General features: G+C 41.3%; 1 protein-coding gene across 3 annotated transcripts in view; it reads left to right on the forward strand.

The window, feature by feature from the left end:
• SLIT3 (slit guidance ligand 3) overlaps nt 1–19,516 on the forward strand; it is a 938,430-nt gene that overhangs the window by 77,943 nt on the left and 840,971 nt on the right. For all 3 annotated transcript variants that reach the window (XM_019534858.1, XM_019534861.1, XM_019534859.1), the window contains exon 4: nt 4,167–4,238. In XM_019534858.1, coding sequence (XP_019390403.1) covers nt 4,167–4,238 — 72 coding nt within the window. The remainder of the gene's footprint in view (nt 1–4,166; nt 4,239–19,516) is intronic.

Below are 19,516 nucleotides of genomic sequence, written 5' to 3' on the forward strand. Positions count from 1 at the left end.
GGGCTGGAGAAGCAGGCAGGGGATGGGGCCTGGTAGGGGTCCCCCCAATGGTTCCCTCCCCCACCCCCTGCTTACCAGCATAGAGTCCGGGTCCAGCTCCCTGCCGCATCTAGAAGGGACTGCCTGAATCTCTGAATCTTTTCCAAATCAATTCAGAGAATTCCTGAATATTTTCCAAATCAATTCAGTGAGCTTCAAATCTATTCAGACCTTTTCATTTGTCCCATGATTCGTTTCGGATTTGGAGATTTGGCCACCAAATTGGGCTGAATCTCCTCTGAATCAAATCAGCACCCGAAGCTTCGCACAGCCTTAGCAGACAGCTGTCAAGTACATGAAAATCATTGGCAGTCTCTCCTGTTTTTAGTAGATAAATCATCTTGGCATAATTGCCATTAATCAAGAACTGCTGGTAATCTTCAAATAGAATGTGGACAAGAATGGCACTAAAGATTGGATCCCTCTCTGAATTATAATGATTACTGATCTGAATGAAAGCTGAGGCATGTTGATAGAGGAATTTTAGAAGCCATTCTGTGATTAAACAGGACTTCCAACTCTGGCATGGATAATCTTGGACTCTTCACACAAACTGGTTTTTTTGTTTGTTCTGCTCCTGAAGTTTTGTAAAATGTGAATGAAATCCTGCCAGTGATGTGAGAGAAACAAAATCTTAAGGTTAAGTCAGAAAAAGAAGGAAGGAGGAGGAAGATCCTTCCATCTCATGTTAAGGGTTCCTCAGGCATTCAAGCAGGTTGTATTGGGATTGCACCCAGACACTTAGGTGCTCAATAAGTGGAATAGGATCTGGGCCACTACAAAACCGGAAGTCTAGGGTTAGCTTCTTCATTTTGTTAATAAACCACTGTTTCCTGACTGCATATTATCTTTGGCTATACTAGTTATTTTTTGGCTGCAGACTACTCTGCACAGTTACTTGGGAAGCTTAATTTGAATGACCAGAAGGAATGATTTTTAAAGAAGATGGACCAAAGTGGACTACACCTTTGTATGAACTCCTGCTCAGAATTAAGGGGTCTTAAATATTTTTTAGTTTAATTTTTCAAGTGTTTTCAAGTTAACTGAAAAAGCCATTGTACTTCTTAGTAAGTGTGTTTACACCAGGATTGAATGTGGTTCAGTTAATCTACTTTACTTTAGGGCTGGGGACAGACATTACACACAAACTGGTTTCAGTGATCAGAAACTGGTTTAACCTGTGACAGAGCATAAGTTCAGTGCACATAAATCAGTTTCAAAATTCCTGAAACTGGTTCAAGATAAACCTGGTTGAATGTAGCATCAGACTTAAATGGTTTGGGTCAAACTGGCTTATGCAGTGTCTGTCCCAGACCCCTTCCTGGTTTAAGTTAAATCAGAATCCCCCAGAATCCCAGAAGCTTTGCAACCCTGGGCTGGGTTAGGCTGGCCTCGTCCCTCTCTCTGCTCCAAAGAACAGGCTGGTCCTACACCTCTCCTCCATAGCCAGAGCTGTGGAGGAGACTGTAGGGACTTCACTCACTACTAGCTACTCAAGCAGGGTTTTCCCCTCTCTCCCTCTGATCTCCCACAGCTTGGACCCTAGCCCCACAGACCCTAGGCATGTGGTATGATAGCTAATGCTAAGAGGTGACTGTATGTGTGCATCTCCAGTTTCACTGGGACAGGCAGACAGAACAGTGTCCACTTAGGGCTTTTTGGAGCTAATCAACAGGGCAGCTGGTAATGTGCCTCCATTCCTTCCTTGGAAAAAGCTGTTTAAGAAGAGCTTGAACTAATGAGAGAGGCTTTGTTTTGCTGATGGGCTAATAACACAGTGGTTTGCTAATGGGCTGATAACACTGGTTTTATCAGCCCCCCTGCTGGTTTGCAGCCCTGTCAGATTTGGAGCCAGGGAGAGGGGGATTGAAAAGCTCAGTATCATCAACAAAATCGTGCATTGCACACACCCACTTTGTCTCAGAGTGCTAGCCCAGGGCTGAGGTCTAGCAACATTTCTGTCCCTTGAGCAGCAAGCAGGGAAAAGCCTAAGAGGGTGCAGGCCAGGGTGAGGTTTAAAACCCTAAATCAGAATGTCCTTCAAGGGTCTGGCCATGCCTCCCCTCAGCTGATCATTGCGGAAGAGAAGGGAGGGCTGCTCTAGTGCCCCCCCCCCATCAACCCGGCTTCTAGCCTGAGCCAATGCAGGCATGTGCCTGCATTTCTGGAATGAAAAGGGAATGTCTATCTACCTCCAAATTGGTACAAGCTTTGCAGGTTAGAAAACCTAAATATCCTCCACTTGCTAATGCATTTCTTTACAATGATATGTCGTACTTCATTTATTACTGTGTTTAGTTATTATGTTCAGTAGTGAAATGAGGTGGGTGATTTGGGACTCCAGCTCCAGGCAACCACTTAGAAGGGATACTAGAATGGTAGCTCCCCAAGAGGTCTGGTACAGCAGCTCCATGCTGTGGCTATGGAAGCAGCTGCTGGGTGCAGGGACTACTGCTGTAGCAGCAGCAACAACTGGGGCTATGTGCTAGTAGTAGCTGAGGACTCTGACTTCCCCAGGAAGACCATGACCCTTTCCCTCATACTCTGGTGCTCAGTATTCCTGCTTCCCCTCCAACCATGCTTTGCCCAGGGTACAATCTTGATATTTATGCCTCTGATTAATAGTATTCAGTTGCCTCTGGAATCAGCTAGGGAGTTTAGTACTTAAATGATTAATTGATTAATTTTAACTTTTTTAAATGGACATGGCTAATACAGAATACAAGATGTGTCAAAGCTTCCAAATTCAACTACTTGTCTTCCTGATATTGGGAAGAGAATACATATGACTTATTTTTTTCCATTCTGTTTCAGAATTTATTCATGTGGTAGCCATGTGAAAACTCTAGCATTTTAGTCCCCATGGCCTTACTCTGATCCCTGAGGAAGACCTCTGGGGCCAAAACAATGGAGGCTTGCAATGCAGCAAAATCCTGAAAAACATAGAAAATGATAGGAGTGCTTACCATGAACAAAACTACAATATAGTTCCTGGAGGCTGTCCCTTAAAGCATCTCTTAAAGGAACATGTAGCTTTTTGGGAACACAAACCACCACAACTTGTTATTAGATCTGGAAACAGACAAGACATCCCCTGAATGCTGTGGCGGGGGAAAGAAGGAAAGGGGTGCTTAAAACACTTATGCTTTGTGTTATTTATGAGTTTAAAGTCAGTTTTTAGTTGTAGCTCTTGCATATATTTTAATTGAGGTCCGTCGGTACATTTACGTTACATTTTACTGAGGTTATGGATAAGCAGATAAATGCTTCTGCTGTAGACTATGCTATTTAACCTGTGTTTTTAAAGTGAATTTATTTGCTGCATTAAGCTGATTTTAAGTTTTGCATGGTTGTCTTAAAGACAGATATTTTTGTAAATTTTAGACTGGATGATGGACAAAAATGGTTTTATAGCTGGCATCCCAGGTTTGTCAATATCACTTACTAAATGCAGTATAGTTAACTAGAGAGAGAAATTAAAACACTTCTCCAAAAATGTTATCAAGTACTTTTCATAGAATAGGTTCCATTCTGTAACATTCAATCTAGATGTTAAAGACGTATTAAAGTGTTTATGTACTTTCCATGGTAGCGCTTAGATTTCCAAAGTTATTGTTTACTGTCCAGCTTTAAAAAAACCTCCAAAACAACTTTCATGTATCTGTGAACAGTAGACACAACAGGTAGTCTGGAAATCATTCTTGGCTAGCTGAAACTACATGTTTAGAAAGAAAGATAAAATTCAGATATCTTCTGGGAACTATTTTTCAAAGCACTGACAGTACAACATGGTGGCCATATAATTCAGATGTTAGTATCTAGGAGAACTTTTAAAAAGTATTCAAAACCACTCATATACATTATAGTACTTAAATTTAGCATTTTCTATTTCACCTTTTCCCAAAAAATGTAGACAGGTGGCCTAAAGATCATATGATATACTCATCTTCTATATAATTAATATACATAAAGTCTATAACATTCTGTATCAGCTTAATACTATAGCTTTTTCAGTCCTTTTTTTGGGGGGGGTTGCATGTGTTTTGGGAAGATGGAATAAGTTCCTTGGCTTCAAAATAATTCTGATATGTTTTTTGTTTTAACTTTTATTCTCTTTATTTATTTAGGCGTCTGAACAAGAATAAATTACAGGTACTTCCTGAGCTGCTTTTCCAGAATACGCAGAAGTTAACCAGATTGTAAGTAGAGTTTGATTTTTTTTTTAGCATGTACTTTATGTGCCTGGATTCATTGTGTGGGTTGTCTGTGTGTTTTGGAGACTTCAGCTGGTTGCTTTTAGTTATATTTAAGATATTTCTCGGTTTGAGCAGTTGAAATAAGGACGTTTTTAATCATGATTGTAGCTATGTGCTGGAAAATAAATATTTGAAGGAAGGAAGCCACAGGTTACTTTTCTTTGTTTCATAGTGGATGAAGATTCAGTGTGATGGCATCAGTGTTAGTATATTAGTAATAGTCTATGTAGAGCTGAAGAGTAAGTTCAATAATGGAAAATCTTTGGGCTTGGTATAGTAACTGTCCACAGAAAGAAAGTCTGTTCTTGTGGTATTTTAATGGTATCATTGAGCCAAAGATAAATGCAGATAACTTAGGTTGGAGTTGTGCTTTTTGTATTTGAAGAACAAATATTTTCCATTTCCCAAGGTGCACTGAAGATGCCAAGTGATAAGCTATGTAGATGGGAATTAGTTTGCTTCAACACAAGGAGAAAGAATAAAAGAAATGAGTTTAGAGTTGGTGTGCTTTTCTCAATCTAAGCCTAGTCAGCAGAGTGTGATGATGGCAATGGATATTTAAGTTGTGGGTGAGCAATGGAGTTGTTGATGGTTCTTCTATGTAGGGAGTAAGATTGCATATTTCTGTGAAGAATGCTATTACTATATTAATAGGGAGGCAAAACCTCTTCAAAACAGTTTTACTTTAACCTGCAAAAGCTTAATTGCCAATTCATTTTCACTGTTTGAGAAGTTTGCTGTATGGTTATTTCTGTTTCTCTCTGTGTGTATGTACAGGTGTATATGTATATATGTTCTTTTTTTAAGGGGTTATTTAGGTTTATGGAAGACTTGGTCTTACTGGTAAAATTGTAAAGTTACTATTAGGCAGTTGAAAGTGTGCTTTATCCATGTGGTATTGTAAAAATTCTGTTTTAATAACTCTTTGTAATCAAACAAAATCAACTCAACCCCACAGTAACTTTTCCTTCTTGTAGAAATGTGAAACTCATGGTGATGAAGGTGGTTGATAAATGGAGGTTTAGAAACGGATTCACCAATTAAAAGTAGGCTATATCAGTGTTTTAAAGCAAAAGAATTGGGTAGTGTTGAACATGCTTAATTCAAATGCAAAGACTTCATTTCACATAATGAATTCCTTCATGTTATATTTCCAATGTGAAACACTTACCCACCTTGCTGAGAGCCCTTCCATTGACTTCTAGCAGCAGCATGGTTCTAGCAATAAAACCTCATAAATGATGCCTGCTTTTTAGTTTCAAAATCTGTCTGCAGAAATGTAAGTCCTGTTGCATCTCACCTGGTCTTGGAATTAGTTTTAGCACAACTTTTAAACACACTGGAAAAGATCTGCTGAGCGGAATTTCTAAGTCTGAATAGTACATGTGCATGTGTGCTAAGATCCTTCCCGAAAGTTTCTGTAAATTCTGCATGTTGAAACTGCTCTTCTAATTTAAACTATACACTTCATTTTACCTTGCAGATAAAGCCATCTCCATTATATTTATACCTGACTTTATACTTATTTCCTAAAAGGTTGATCTCTCATACCCTCTGTATACAAATGGTAGAATTTTAATGGTAAAACTCTGTAGAGCTAATCCATAGGTTTTAACAAAGTCTCAGTTATGTAACATGCATAAACCTCCTTCATGGATAATTGTACTGCATGTGATTATCATTAGATTTAAAATACCCTCTCCCAGGTGTATGTTTAATTACCATTTCAGCATGTTGATTTGTAAGTAGGCTGAGCATATCAGGATCTGACAAAGGCAGGTCTCTTGACTGAATTCTGGCTTCCTACATCAAAAGATAAGATAATTACCATCCTTTTTCCTTGATTTCAGTTGTCAGTATAACAATTTTGAGAGATTTAATAGCTGTGTGTATGTCAGTTAGCATGTACTTGTATTATGAGAAGTAAACCTTTAATTTAAGGTTCCACAGAAAAGTAAAAGTAGTCATGTATTTTGAAACAGAAATATATTTATTTGATTGTTTAAATTTTATAAGGTAAAATTACAATATTTACTCAAATATAAGACAACCCTGATAATAATACAACCCCCCCAATAATTAGATTGTACATATGGAAAATTTATAAATTTGTTATAATTTTCCAGGTATAGAATCGAATTACTGAACGTTTGCCTTGAATTTTTCCCCCTTTCACTACTATAGAAGAGAAAAAACACCTGGGGGAATCAGCCCCATTTGCCCTATGCACCCTTTCCCTTGCAGTCCCATTCCATCAGACCCTGCTCTCCCTGATCACATGTAAATGATAACAAAATTTTGAAAACACTGACTTTGAAAAAAACATGCCTCTAGTAATTTGCATATTATTATGCATACCCATAGGCTTGGTTTATCCAGTATTGATGCATTTTACCTTTTCTGAAACTGCTGCAAGTTTTAGTACAGGTACTCCATAAACACACTTTTAAGCAGCACTTGGTACCTATGTATATCTAGTACAGACCAGGTGTTCTCAACCTTTTTTAGCAAGTGTATCCCCCTGGTCCTGTTCCTGGGAATGAGCACAGAGACTGAGCTGAGGTGGGGGTGGGGAGACGCTGCGGTGTGCCACATGGAGCTGGCAGTATCTGGCATGCCCCTCCCCCTCTTCCAGGTAAGAAGCAAAGTATGGGAATGCGCCTCCATGCCCCAGGGTGTGCTCTGTCCCTGCTCCCATGTACCTCCTATGGCCTGTCTAAATACCCCTGGGGGTATGCATATCCCCAGTTGACAACCCTTGGTATGGACTTTTTTTTTTTCTATATGCCTGGTATTAGACTATGCATGATCTTGATCCAAAGGGCTCATGCTTTATCATATAGTTCATTGGACTTGGCCCCATTAGAGTCAGTAGTATTTCAAGCCAGGGTGACTCCTCAGTATGTGTGTACTCCAGATTACCCTTGCTTTCCCAAAGCATAAATGTATTAATTAACCCCCCAATTTATGACTGGAATTGGGTGCTCTTGTCTCAAGTCCTGGGAGCCTTCAAAATATTATATGCAGATGAGGCAAAGGGCAAACTGGTCTGGCTCCACTGATAGAGAGGAGCAGGGCCACGCTAACCATATGTGACAGGTTGAGAGGGGGAGTCGGGGATTCTGGGTAAACTACTTGGGTTCCCATTTGGTGATTGCCAAACATTTAAGGCTGGTGAAGAAACAGGAATACTTGGAAATGGGAAGGAACAGCTTAACTGTGGGAGTGAAGAGGAAGTCAGAATGTATTCAAAGTAATGGATCATCATGACTTGAAAAAGATTCGGGACTGAGGGGAACTGTACTCACTGACCCATACACTTTATTCAGATGAACTGCACTAACCTATCCTTGTAGTAGGTTCCAATCAGTATGTTTGCCTAATATGGGCCATGTGTTTTATAGTCATGCTCAGTTTTGGCTATATTTAATCAATTTCATAATTGGTTTTCATTGCTGAGTGCAGGCTACTTTTAACAGCAGTTTAATGATAGACAATGTATTTAATGAGGTTTCTTTGTGTATGAATGTAAGAGGGACTTTTTCTCCCATGCTGACTGAGGGGGATGATGCACCTCGTCTTGTGATTAAATAAATATGGAGCTGCATTATTATGTAAGACAGATAAAAGAATATCAGTTTTACCCTTGTATATTGCCTCCTATCAAATTATATTAAAATGTTGTACCTGTACCTTCAATGGCTGAAGACACTCAGGGTTTTGGTGAGATAATCAGATGTTCTGCCATGGTCTTTGTTATTAGTAGTAGTTAGATGTTTTTTCTTTTTGTAGTGTCCTTTAGCTAGAAGGCAATAGCTTTTTTAAAGGGTACAAATGTTAACAGAAATATCAGATTTTAAGTGGAACATATAAGGTACACATGTAAACCACTCAATATTATTGCTGCATCCAAAAGTAGCAATGTAGGTCTGCTGCATATGCTTCAGTAATACAGGGCTCAGCAGCATCTACCTACAGGGGAACCCCTTGATGAAAGATTTCCTTTTACATTTAACTACTGATTTACACAGCAGTTCTGATCCTGCCTGCAGTAGAATCCAGGAATTTGGAGCCTTTCCTCCTCATTTTCATTCTGTGAGTCTGAGCAGAGTTCAATAATGCCAGTCAATTCCACTTGAAATAGGATCTGTGGGTAAAATGCTTCACTGGAGAGGCATAATGATAAAGCCTCTTCTTTTCCAGCAGCTGATCTGGACTTTCAAGAAGAGAGAGTGCTTAAGATAGTGAAGAAGGGGAGTAACATAAGGGAGGTCAAGATAGAAAGGAAATTGGAAGAAGTGATTAGACTTCAATATGGAGTAAGAGAAAAGTAAAAGGGGACAGATGGAAGAAAAAAGAAAAGACAGTAATACTTAACAGATGAATTTTACTAGTTCTGGTTATTGACAGCACTCAGATACATACTATGTGGGCTATCACAGTTTTACACTGGGCAGCCCACTGGGTTACTGAGCTATAAATAAATTCAGTTTTTAAAAGTTATAACCTATACAGTCCATTAAACGTCCAGATAGGTAGGTTCATCTCACTATAGCCAACTGATGCTTCGAAATCTAGTGGGTCAAAATTACATAACTCTGCATAGCACCATAGGGCAGAAGAGCTTCCAGGCTCATACATTCTATTTGGATGAAAGCTCAGTCAGTTTGAATCAGTGTTTTATCTCACTTGGGTTTGAATGTGGACCTTTGGCATCTCCATATTTAAGCCCAGGCACCACTTCAGTTCCAGCTCAGCCTCTGCCATGAGGTCTCCAATGGAGGATCACATGACTTGGTCATCTTGTCCCCCATTGGCGCTACAAGCCCCTGATTGGAAGGCTTTAAACCCCTCCCACTTGCTGCAGGGTTTTGTCCCTGCCATGGCACTACTGGGTGCAGTCCTGCTCTGACTTCAGTTAAACCTTATCGCTGTTTTGAATCCCCTGGTCTGCTTGTACTGACCACAACCCTGTCTCGATCCTTCGCTTCATGTTTTAGAACCTGGACGGATTCCTGTGGCCTTGGATTCCACTCAGGCAAACCCCAGACTTACTGCAAGCCACTATGACTGCCTTTGCCACAGTCAACCCTTATACCTGTGGCAGATTTTTTAGGCCTAAGAAAAGGTACAGAAAGGTGCCACCCATTTTTTTAAAATCAACTAGCAGTTGAGGGTAATAACTCCATAGTAGATTGCAGTTGCATCTGCTTAGAAGTAGCATTGGTAAGAACTGCTGTAGATGGTCTGTCCAACCCAGTGTATACTTTGCTTATTCTGGCCCCAGGTATAGTTTCATGAAATACTTTCAAATGTGTTCAAAGTTAGCCTAATGTAAGTGAAGATTTTATTTTCTCATAATCATACTTTGGAGATGTCACTGAAATTTACAGTCTTGAATTTTGCCAGTTAGTTTAATGCAGGAACAAAGAGTTTGCAGGTAGATATGTGTGTGTGTATGTGTGTGTGTGTGTGTGTGTGTGTGTAAAGACATGGTAAATATTTTTTGTAATACTGTCAGTTACTTAAGAAAATCATTATCCTACTAAATACTTGCTTGTGTTCCCTAAAGTAAAGGAAATGCAGGCTTCTTCCATTGTATACATGCCAACAATAAAACCCAAGTAATTGCTTTGGACACCATTGCCTTTTTTCTGTACATGGCAGAAGAATCTAGTGCTTCCTTGTAGTTCTGAATTCTCAAATCGGGAATAAAGGAATTAACACTTATCTCAAAGTAGGTTTTACCTAAAAGAAAAGTCAAAAGACATTGAAGTTCATTTCTAGGGAAATTTCATGTAACTTTTCTACAAAGGCCATGTGTAGACAAAACGAGAGATGTGTGTGAACAACACTTTAAAGCAGGCTAAATGCTTTGCAGTGCTTTTAATGGTGTTGGTGTTTGATTTGCATGCCTCGGCAGCGCAGTGCGTATAAATTCCAGCCACTGTAGGAAATCCAGTGGCGTAATGCGCTTAAAATGACTTGTGGCACCTTTGAGAAGTTTTAGTTTGATGCCCCTAGAGCTGCGGGGTGAAGCACTGGGCTCTGTGCAGCTCCACACCTCTGCAGGAAGCCCTGCAGGCAGCCTGGGAAAACAGCTGTACCGAAGAAAAGTGGTGAGCCTGATTTCCCTGCCCTGCCCTACCCCCTCCGGAGCCTGCCTGCCTGAGCTGCACGGGGGCCTGAGGGCAGGTGCCACTTGTGGTGGAGCTGCAGTTGCCATAGAGGGAAGCACTAGCACCCCCCTGCAGCCCGTGGACTGCACCTCCCCCACAACATGGGGGTTTAATCAGCCCTAAATTGAAGCAGTATTTTTTTAAAACCCACCGCTTCAATTTAGGGCCCCCATTTCATCTACACACACCCATAGGTACTCTTTTAGTAATAATCAAATGTTTCCAACTATCCAACTTTCCACTGGTATTCATGATGGGAAGAACTTTTTTTTTTTAAGTTTCTTCTTGCCATTGATAACTTGAAGCTGTTTATCACTATTGAGCTTTGCCCAAGCAGCATATGAAAATTGGAGCCCTCAAGCCTGCACTTGTCATTAGGTGTAGTTAGGGCTGATGGCCTTTATGGAAAATCTAGTGCAGGTGTTGGCAGTGTATTTGGGCAGAGTGCCAAAACACCCACTGTCTTGACTTGTAAAATGTTGGCATGTCAGGGGCTGATGGGGGAGCTGCAAGGGGTCAAATCCTTGTTGTGGCAGTGCATCCCAGTAGTGTGCACCAAGAAAATGCCTTTGCGTGCCACACTCTGGCACCTGTACCAGGGGTTTCCTGTCCCTGATCTAGTGAAACATCCCATTTTGGGTGCTCATTAGGCTACTGTGTTTGGATCCCAGCACTGATTCTTTGTGCATTTTAAGTTCTCCTGAGCTTTTACTCTATATTTCAAAAAGCACAATAGGTATATACAGAGCTGAGTAAAAACAATACAGTGCTTTATTCTCTATGTCTTTCTTCTAATTACTTTGGGATTTGGTCAGAGTCCTACAGGTTCTAATATATTACTTTTCCTCCAGATTGAGTCCCTTTCACCCTTTCTTGACATGCTTAAAACTGATTAAACTCAGTCTTCCATAAATAGATTTTTGTTGTTGCTAATTTCAAGTAATATGCTTGCAGTTTCTTTCATTCCTCCTCTTAGTAAGTAATCTTTACAGTCCATTCTATTCAGATCTATAATATTTTTTTGAATAATATTTTTATGCGTCTTAAGGAATTCAGGGACTAAAAGCTAAAATTATATCAAAGTGAAAAACTATGTCATTTGTATATAAACGTTTTACATGTCTGTTGTTGCTTGGATCTCTTCTTATTTAGATCTCTCTTCAAAAGAAAATGCACATTTAATCTGAAAAATGATGTTCTATTAAGAAATATACTTCATACATCAATTTTTTTTAAATGGTATCTGTTAAAAGCTTTGAAAAGAATTTTATAGTTTTCCTTTTTAGGAAGCTGTTTCATTTCTCCTTTTGTATAATCCTTCCTTTCCAGATGTCGTTGAGTTAGGCTTGGTCAAATTTTAGATGAAAACCCCACAGAGGAGGAAACCTGACTTTATACTTGAAATGTATGCTCGGTCATGTTGGGAGGCTAGAGACAGGAGGTGAATGAACAGGAGCCTGGACACAGCTCTGGAGACATTCCTCTGCTGTCCCCTGCTCTCCTGAGGCTGGAGATGAGCAGGGGGCTGGAGACAGCGCTGGAGACATTCCCCTGTTGTCTCCAGCCTCCTGCTCTTTCCCCTGCTTGTCTTCAGCCTCAAGAGGGAGGAGGAGGCTGCAGACAGCCCCTGGAGACATTCATCTGTTGTCTCCAGCGCCCTGCTCCTTCCCCTGATCCTCTCCAGCCTTGGGAGGCTAGAGACAGTAAGGGAAGGAGCAGGGGGCTGGAGACGGTGCCAGAGACATTTTCCTACTGTCACCTGCTCTCCTGAGGCTGGAGACAGCAGGGGAATGTCTCTGGGGCTGTCTCCAGCCTCCTGCTCTTTTGTTGGTACTGCCAGTGAGTATTTGGGGGTTGGAAGAGCCAGCAGGGAGCTAGGGGAACAAACGTGGTACAAGGGGAACTAATGGGGAGTGGAGGGAGCGAGCCAGGAGCTAGGGGGATGAATTGGGGGTGGGGAGAACAAACGGAGGTAGGGGAATGAACAGGGAGTTGGGGAAGATCCCTGCCCTCCAACCCCCTGCTTACTTGGCAAAAGCCGGGTCCAGGCCTCTAAAGCTTGCACTGCTGCCTGCCCAGCATGGGCAGGCAGCATGCTTCAGGACTGGCAAAAGGACAAATTACAGAGACACTCTGCCAGAGCATCTCTGGAGGACTGAGCCTCCAGTTGCCTGAGGGCACGGTTTTTTCCCTTGGATTTTTGTTTGACCCCTGGATAGCCAGGGGTCTAATTTTGTCCCCATGCTGCAAGCTTGCAGCACAGGGAACATTTTTTCATTCTCTTACATGCCTCTTGCCCCATCTCAAAGGGGCTTGAGACGGGGCGAGAGGCATGTGCGTGGTTGTCTGGACGCACCCAATGAGTTTCTTGTAGATTGGTATATAAAAGATTTTGAGGCATCCATTTTGAAAAGGAAGACTTTGGAATGTATTTATTTAATGTTTACTTAGCTTAAAGGAGAAGAGCTTTAAGGTAATGCTCAAGATAAAGTCTCATGATTAATTAGTATAAATAATATTAATTATTCTAAAGTATAGATGTATTAAGCTATTTAGCTTTGTGTTCCAAAGGATTTTTATAGGAACCTACATACCCACTGTTGAAGCTGATATGCAAATTATGTGGATCTACAAATCCATTTAAAGTTAGAAATGTGGTCTAAGGACAGCCATTCAACAACCCTGAGCCTGAATTGATTCAGTCTTTGCAGGCTAGTCTAATCTGCAAAGCTTGAACTGATTTGGAGGTGGATAGACATTACTTTTTCATTCCAGAAATTCAGGCACTTGCCTGAAGTGGCTCAGGCTAGAAGCTGGGCGGCACTAGACCAACCCTCCCTTCCCTTCTTCAGTGCTGAGCTCAAGGTGGCGGGTGTGGCCATGCCTCAGAAGGATGCTCTGATTAGGGAGGGGTTTAAACCCCCACCCTGGCCTGCACTTTCTCAGGCTCTCTCCCCCTCTGATAAAATCACAGTGTTTATCAGCCCATCAGCAAAGCAGAAACTTCTCTTATTAGTTCAAGCTCTTCTTAAACAGATTTTTCCAAGGAGGGACTGTACCAGCTGACCTGTTGATTAACTCCAAAAAGCACTAAGTGGACACTGAGAATGCTTAAAGCCAGAAATCGAGGTGGTCATCAGACAAACAAAGAGTCCTCAGAGTTTGGGCCACTCATAACTAGACAGAGAGAAGAGAAGCAATGTAAACATTAAAAATACACTACTAGTAAAGGGGGGGAGGTATTAATAAAAAGAAAAAGGCAACAAAACTTCCTTAAGCCCTGCAAAAAAAAAAGATGCCCATAAGCTCATTTCACACTGTGAAAAATGTGTTTTGATTTGTAATATAGTATTTTTAATACATTAAACAAAACTTAAAATTCCAGCAGTTTAGAATTTTTCTTTTTGTAGATTCCAAGGGGGTGGACAGTTTCTGCCTTCAGTATGCATAATGACACTTCTATAAATGGTCAAAACACAATGGCATAGTAAAGGCTAGGTATTTAAGGTCTTTGGGTGTCTACACAAGTTTTAAAAAATCTGGCCCTAACAAGACAACAGATACACTTTGGTTTGTTTTGCTTTTCACACCTGAGGGCAACCCAAGGTACAATACTGAAAGAAATATTTCTTAGGATGAGAAACATTAGACAAATAAACAAAATTAGTGTTTCAACCAAGATTGAATCACTAATTACACTTGAAAACTGACAGTTGACTTGGTTGGAGTGTACATGTTGTGTTTCACCCATAATGCAATATTACTTAGTCATCAGCCAACAATGCAAGACAGACACTGCAAAATGGATAGTTCAGATTAGATAAGACTATGGAGGTCTGGCATACTAAGGTATGACAACAACAACATCCTGCAATGTGAGAATAGAAAGATCTTGACACTTAAAAAGTAAGGATGACAACAGAGAGCCTAGAGTATTTTGACACGGGTTGATTGGGGGCAAAACTTTATGTATGGCTATGTGCATATAGCAAGAGACAATAGCAGAGTTAAGATATCTCACTTCAGTTCTGGAGGTATATGTTTGAGCCTGGCTCTGAGCTCGTGCTGAAGGCCCTTGTTGATCTAACTGTAAAATGTATGTCTGGACATTGCAGCTGTAGAGTCAGAGGTTGCCAGCTACTGCACTGCCTTTTGTGCAGCTGGTTATAAAAATGGATGTCTTAACCATGCTAGCTCATGAGTCTTAGGAGGACTTCTGAATTTTTATGTACAACATTTTTTCAAAACCAGAAAAACTTAGTTTTGCAAGTGTTTAAGCAGCACCATCATTTATAATTAGTGACTCTCTTAGAAGATATGCAAGTAAATCATACAAGTAGAAGGTAATGTTATAGTTATTACATAGTTACTTTGTGCCAAAAAGAGACCAGATCTAATTAGTACTATGGAATTGTCAGATACCAAAAGGTAGAGGTTACTGAATATTGTCTTGTATGATCTGTAACATATACCAAATATTTTTAGCACAGATGAATTTACCAACACAATTTATCTCTTGGGAAAATGTCTTTATTTCCTGTGTAACAATTAGACTAGTTTGTATGTTATTGCACACTAGGTTATCGAAATAAGACAAGTTAGCATTTCTTGTAGCATGCAGTATTCAACTAACTAAATGGTCTTGAATACTGATCTCATACTGATACTCTGGGAATATTTTTTTTCTCAATGGGCAAGCTACTTAGCCGTCTCACGTGAATGAGTATATGTAATAAATCTAGTAAGTTCAGGTTATTTGCATTATAGCAAGGTACCTTACACATATTTGTCTGTGAAAATCATCTTTCAGTATAAGAAAATATATTCAGAATGAAACCTGTGTGCTATTTTCTCCTTTATTAGATCAAGGCCCTGCAGCCTTAGTCATTAACAACATAATGTGTTGGTTACAAGGCTTATAGTCCCCGCTTGGCACATGCAATGCCAACTGTAAATCACCCAACTGTAAACTAATGCATTCCATTGAGTTTTCACTGTGGTAGCAGTAATAGCAGTAGTTACATTATGCTTTATGTTCTAAAAGCACTGTAAAAACATTAACTACTCATCAAAGTAGATGGAAGAGGAAAGAGCATTATCCGCTATTTTTATAGATTAGGAAAATAACAGAGGATGAGATTTGAACTAAGACACTTGGTTGGTTGTAAGAATTAGATTAGAGTCTTGCCTTCAATCTGTTCTTTGTTATTTTGTGGTAGAGTGACAAATAAAGCTGGCAGCAGTTGCACACATGAAATGATGGCTCAGAACAGTAAAGAAACTCTTAGAGTTTTTGTTCGCTTATTTATTTTAACCTGTGTTGCTTGCAAATGTAGTACATTTGTCTGCCTATCTGGTTGATTTATTATTTAATGTTGAAAACTATGTTTAAAACTACTCCCATGTTTTTTTCTTTCATAGCAATTGTAAACTAAGGACTTGTAGTCCATATAATATTTTATTCCTCCCCAAAGAAATCTGGCTTCACCATTCACTTAAGCTTCTTGCAGGGCGGGGAGGTTGAATTACCCAGAAACAGTGGGCTCAATCTAAGTTAGTTCATATGAGGATGTGAACTAGCTTAGATCAGGAACAGGTTAACCAAATCTATCAAACACCTGTACACATTCAGAATTGAAACTTGGGTTGGGAAATCCCAGTCACTTGCCCCAGGTCCAGAGCTGTGGTCTTCCTAACCACTGACTCTGATTGGTTGACTTTTAGCCCCCTTGAATTCCCCCAGTTGTGGACAGACAACACCCTCTCCCAGCCCCAACTGCCCAGATCCTGCCAACCCCACCCTCCAGACTCGCAAACCCCCTAAATCCCACCCATCCCACTCCCAACTCTGAGTTACACATACCAGGTTCCCCACATGGCTCCTGGCACTGGTGAATGGCTCTGTAAACCATTCCCAATCTACATTCAAGCAACTTTAAGTAAGACACATGAACATACACTGGATGCGGCAAATGACTGTACACACCCAGAGAAGAGACACAATCTATAAAAACAAGACAATTAAGCTTCTTCTAAGTTTCTCCTTGAAGTATTAATACATTTAGGTCGATCAAAAAGTAGCTTTAGGTCGATCAAAATGCAACAGCTGTACATACATTTTACTGCTTCTTGTACAGACTTAAATAAGTTCAAAGCAGGATTTTCTGAAAACCTTTAAAAATACTTTTAAAATAGTTTAGAATCTTGATCTTTGAATGTCTAATTTTAGCCTGCATCATGATCCTGTGACTACTTTAAAATCATCTTGAAATAAGGTTTATAACAGAAATGTTGACACCTGCTGAAAAACCTGGTCATCACAGAACCTAGTTTTTCTGTTTGCCACAGAAAAATGCAGAATCTACATTATTCACATTATCTGTTGAAAGTGCAGCAGTGTCCCATGGCGAGCTGCACCATTTTTGCTCTCTTTTATTTTTTCTGCAGTTTTTGCCTCGGCCAGTCAGCAGCAAGGGGCCATGATTTTTTGTGTTCTTTAAATGGAGATTTTTTTTTTTTGGCTTTTTTTCAATGGAAAAGTAGGCTCTCTTCTGATTACAAATGTGTGGTATATCAGAAATCTAGATGCTTCAACAAATTTCCTTTAAATGATAATTTTATAATAGGCACTTGGGGTTCACTGTTGTCTTTTTATTTAATGCATATTTTACATTATAATCTTTGGAATTTCTTTCCTGTTTATGTTCCAGTTTTCCTTCCTGTGTTCTGAATTGGTTTGTGATGTGCAATTCCAAGTGTGTTATCCATTTGTTCTGTACAGAGAGGGTTATAGGTCAAATAATTTCCAACAGCATTTACTGGAATTATGCAGCTGTAGTTCTGCTTATTGAACTGACACATGTATGAGGGCTGGGCTGGACTATCAGGTTTGATATGCCAAATTCTGCCATTCAGTTCCACAGCAGATCTCAAGCCAGATATTGGTGTGCCAGCCTCTCCTATTTGGAATTTACACATGCTCAGTATAGATTTAGCAATGATTACTTACTCAGCAGAGTATGGACCCTGGACTTCAGAAAAGCAGACTTTGACTCACTCATGCAACTCATGGGCAAGATCCCTTGGGAAACCAGATGATGAGGAGAGTTGTTTAGAAAAGCTGTCTGTACTTTAAAGAAGCCTTACTGAGAATGCAGGAATAAAACATCCCAATTTGCAAGAAAACTAGCAAGTATGGCAGAAGATCAGTTGGCTTAGCAGGGAAGTCTTCAGTAAAATAATTACAAAAAGAAAGCTTATAACAAGTGGAAACTTGGGCAAGCAACTAGGGAGGAGTATAAGAATATTGCTTGGGCATGCGGGGATTAAGTCAGGAAGGAGCTGTAGCTCGCAAGGCATGTGAAGGGTAATAAGAAGGTTTCGACAAGGATGTCAGAAACAAGAGGAAGATTAGGGAAAGTGTGGGTCCCTTACTGAATGGGGGAGGCAACCTAGTGACAGAGGATGCAGAAAAGGCTGAAGCACTCTGTATCCGCCAGGCTTTGCTCCCTCCTGAGGGCAAAATGGATGTTCTTTCACCTCGTCACCGCCCCGCTCTCTCCTGCCATGTCTTGATGGATCGCCAATGGTGGGGAGTCGTCTGATGGGTTCTCTTTGCTCGGGTCCACCCGATGGTCGTACACGGGGCTCCAGCCACCCCTGCACCCCCGGCCTTATGCCACCTTCTGGAGCTGGCCCTGCGGAAGTGGCACGTGGCTCCTCTTGCCCCTCTGCTGCCTTCCTTTGCCCCTTTTCCCTATCCTCAGAGGGTCGAGCCTCTATAGTTATGGATCTGGCTCCAGACCCTCAGTCCCTAGGATCTATGTTTCTCAATGGGCTTGGGCATCTGCAGTCCCCGCGATGGCCCCGCCCCGATCTGGCTTCTTCTTATGGGCTCTTGCTGCCTTACCACGCCCCAAGTGCACCTGGCTCCGGCGGGTCCTCTGTGGTGACTTTCTTTCGCCGCGCTCCAGTCCTGCCACCTCCTGTCTGCTGCCAACCTCCTGGCACTGCCACCGGCTCCTTTTATCCGGCTCCTTCAGCTCTGGCTCCTTGTTCCTCCTCGGATGCCACGGGGTCTCCCCTTCCTCTGTTGGCGGACTTCCCTCTTCAGGGCCATCCGCCCCGATCTTCGCAGCTGCCACCGCTTTTATCTTTGCTGGCCGGCGTTCTCTGCTGACGTCACTGGCCGGCTGCAGCTGTATAAAGAGCCAGCTCACAAGCCGCGCGGCTTTCCCCGGTGCGTCGATTCCTGCTGCTAGTAAGTTTTCGGGGTCACCCCGGCCCCCGGGACATGCTCAATGCTTTTTTCACCTTAGTCTTCACAGGCAAGGTTAGCTCTCAGACTACTGTACCTGGCAGCACAGTTTGGGAGGAGGTGAGCAGCCAACAGTGGTGAACGAATATGTTAGGGACTGTTTAGAAAAACTGGACATATACAAGTCTATGGGGCTGAATGGGAGGTACACAAGGGTGTTGAGGCAGTTGGCTGATGTGATTATAGAGCCACTGGCCATCATCTTTGAAAGCTCATGGCTGGCTATGAGGAGAGGTCCCAGATGATTGGAAAAGTGCAATGCTCATATTTAAGAAAGGAAAAAGGAAGATTTAGGGAACTACAGACCAGTCAGCCTCACCTCAGTCCCTGGAAAAATCATGGAGTAGATGAGGGGCAGGCAATTAATTTGGGTGGAGGGCCGCTTACCAAGTTTTGGCAAGCTGTCAAGGGTAGCTCCGTCCCTTGACAGGTGCCCTGCCCCCTGGTCACCATCTTGGAATGAAAGCCCTTCCCCCTAACCCCTGACCTTTGCCACTAGAAGCCCCTCCCCTTGCCCCCAGAAGTACTCCTTTCAGCAAGGGGTGTTGCCATCTCAGAACCAGAAGAATACCAAATTATATTCTAAAGAGTGAACATCTAAAACTTTCATTAATTTGATTTTTTTAAAATATTTTTGTCCTGGTTTACATGTGCACATGTAGAGCACATAGAGGTGATTGTATACAGTAGCTTAAAACAAAGTCTTACTCTTGTATATTGTTGGG

This window comes from Crocodylus porosus, unplaced genomic scaffold (genome assembly GCF_001723895.1).
Source record: "Crocodylus porosus isolate Cpor-Errol unplaced genomic scaffold, CroPor_comp1, whole genome shotgun sequence".
In the NCBI taxonomy this organism is placed as follows: domain Eukaryota; kingdom Metazoa; phylum Chordata; order Crocodylia; family Crocodylidae; genus Crocodylus; species Crocodylus porosus.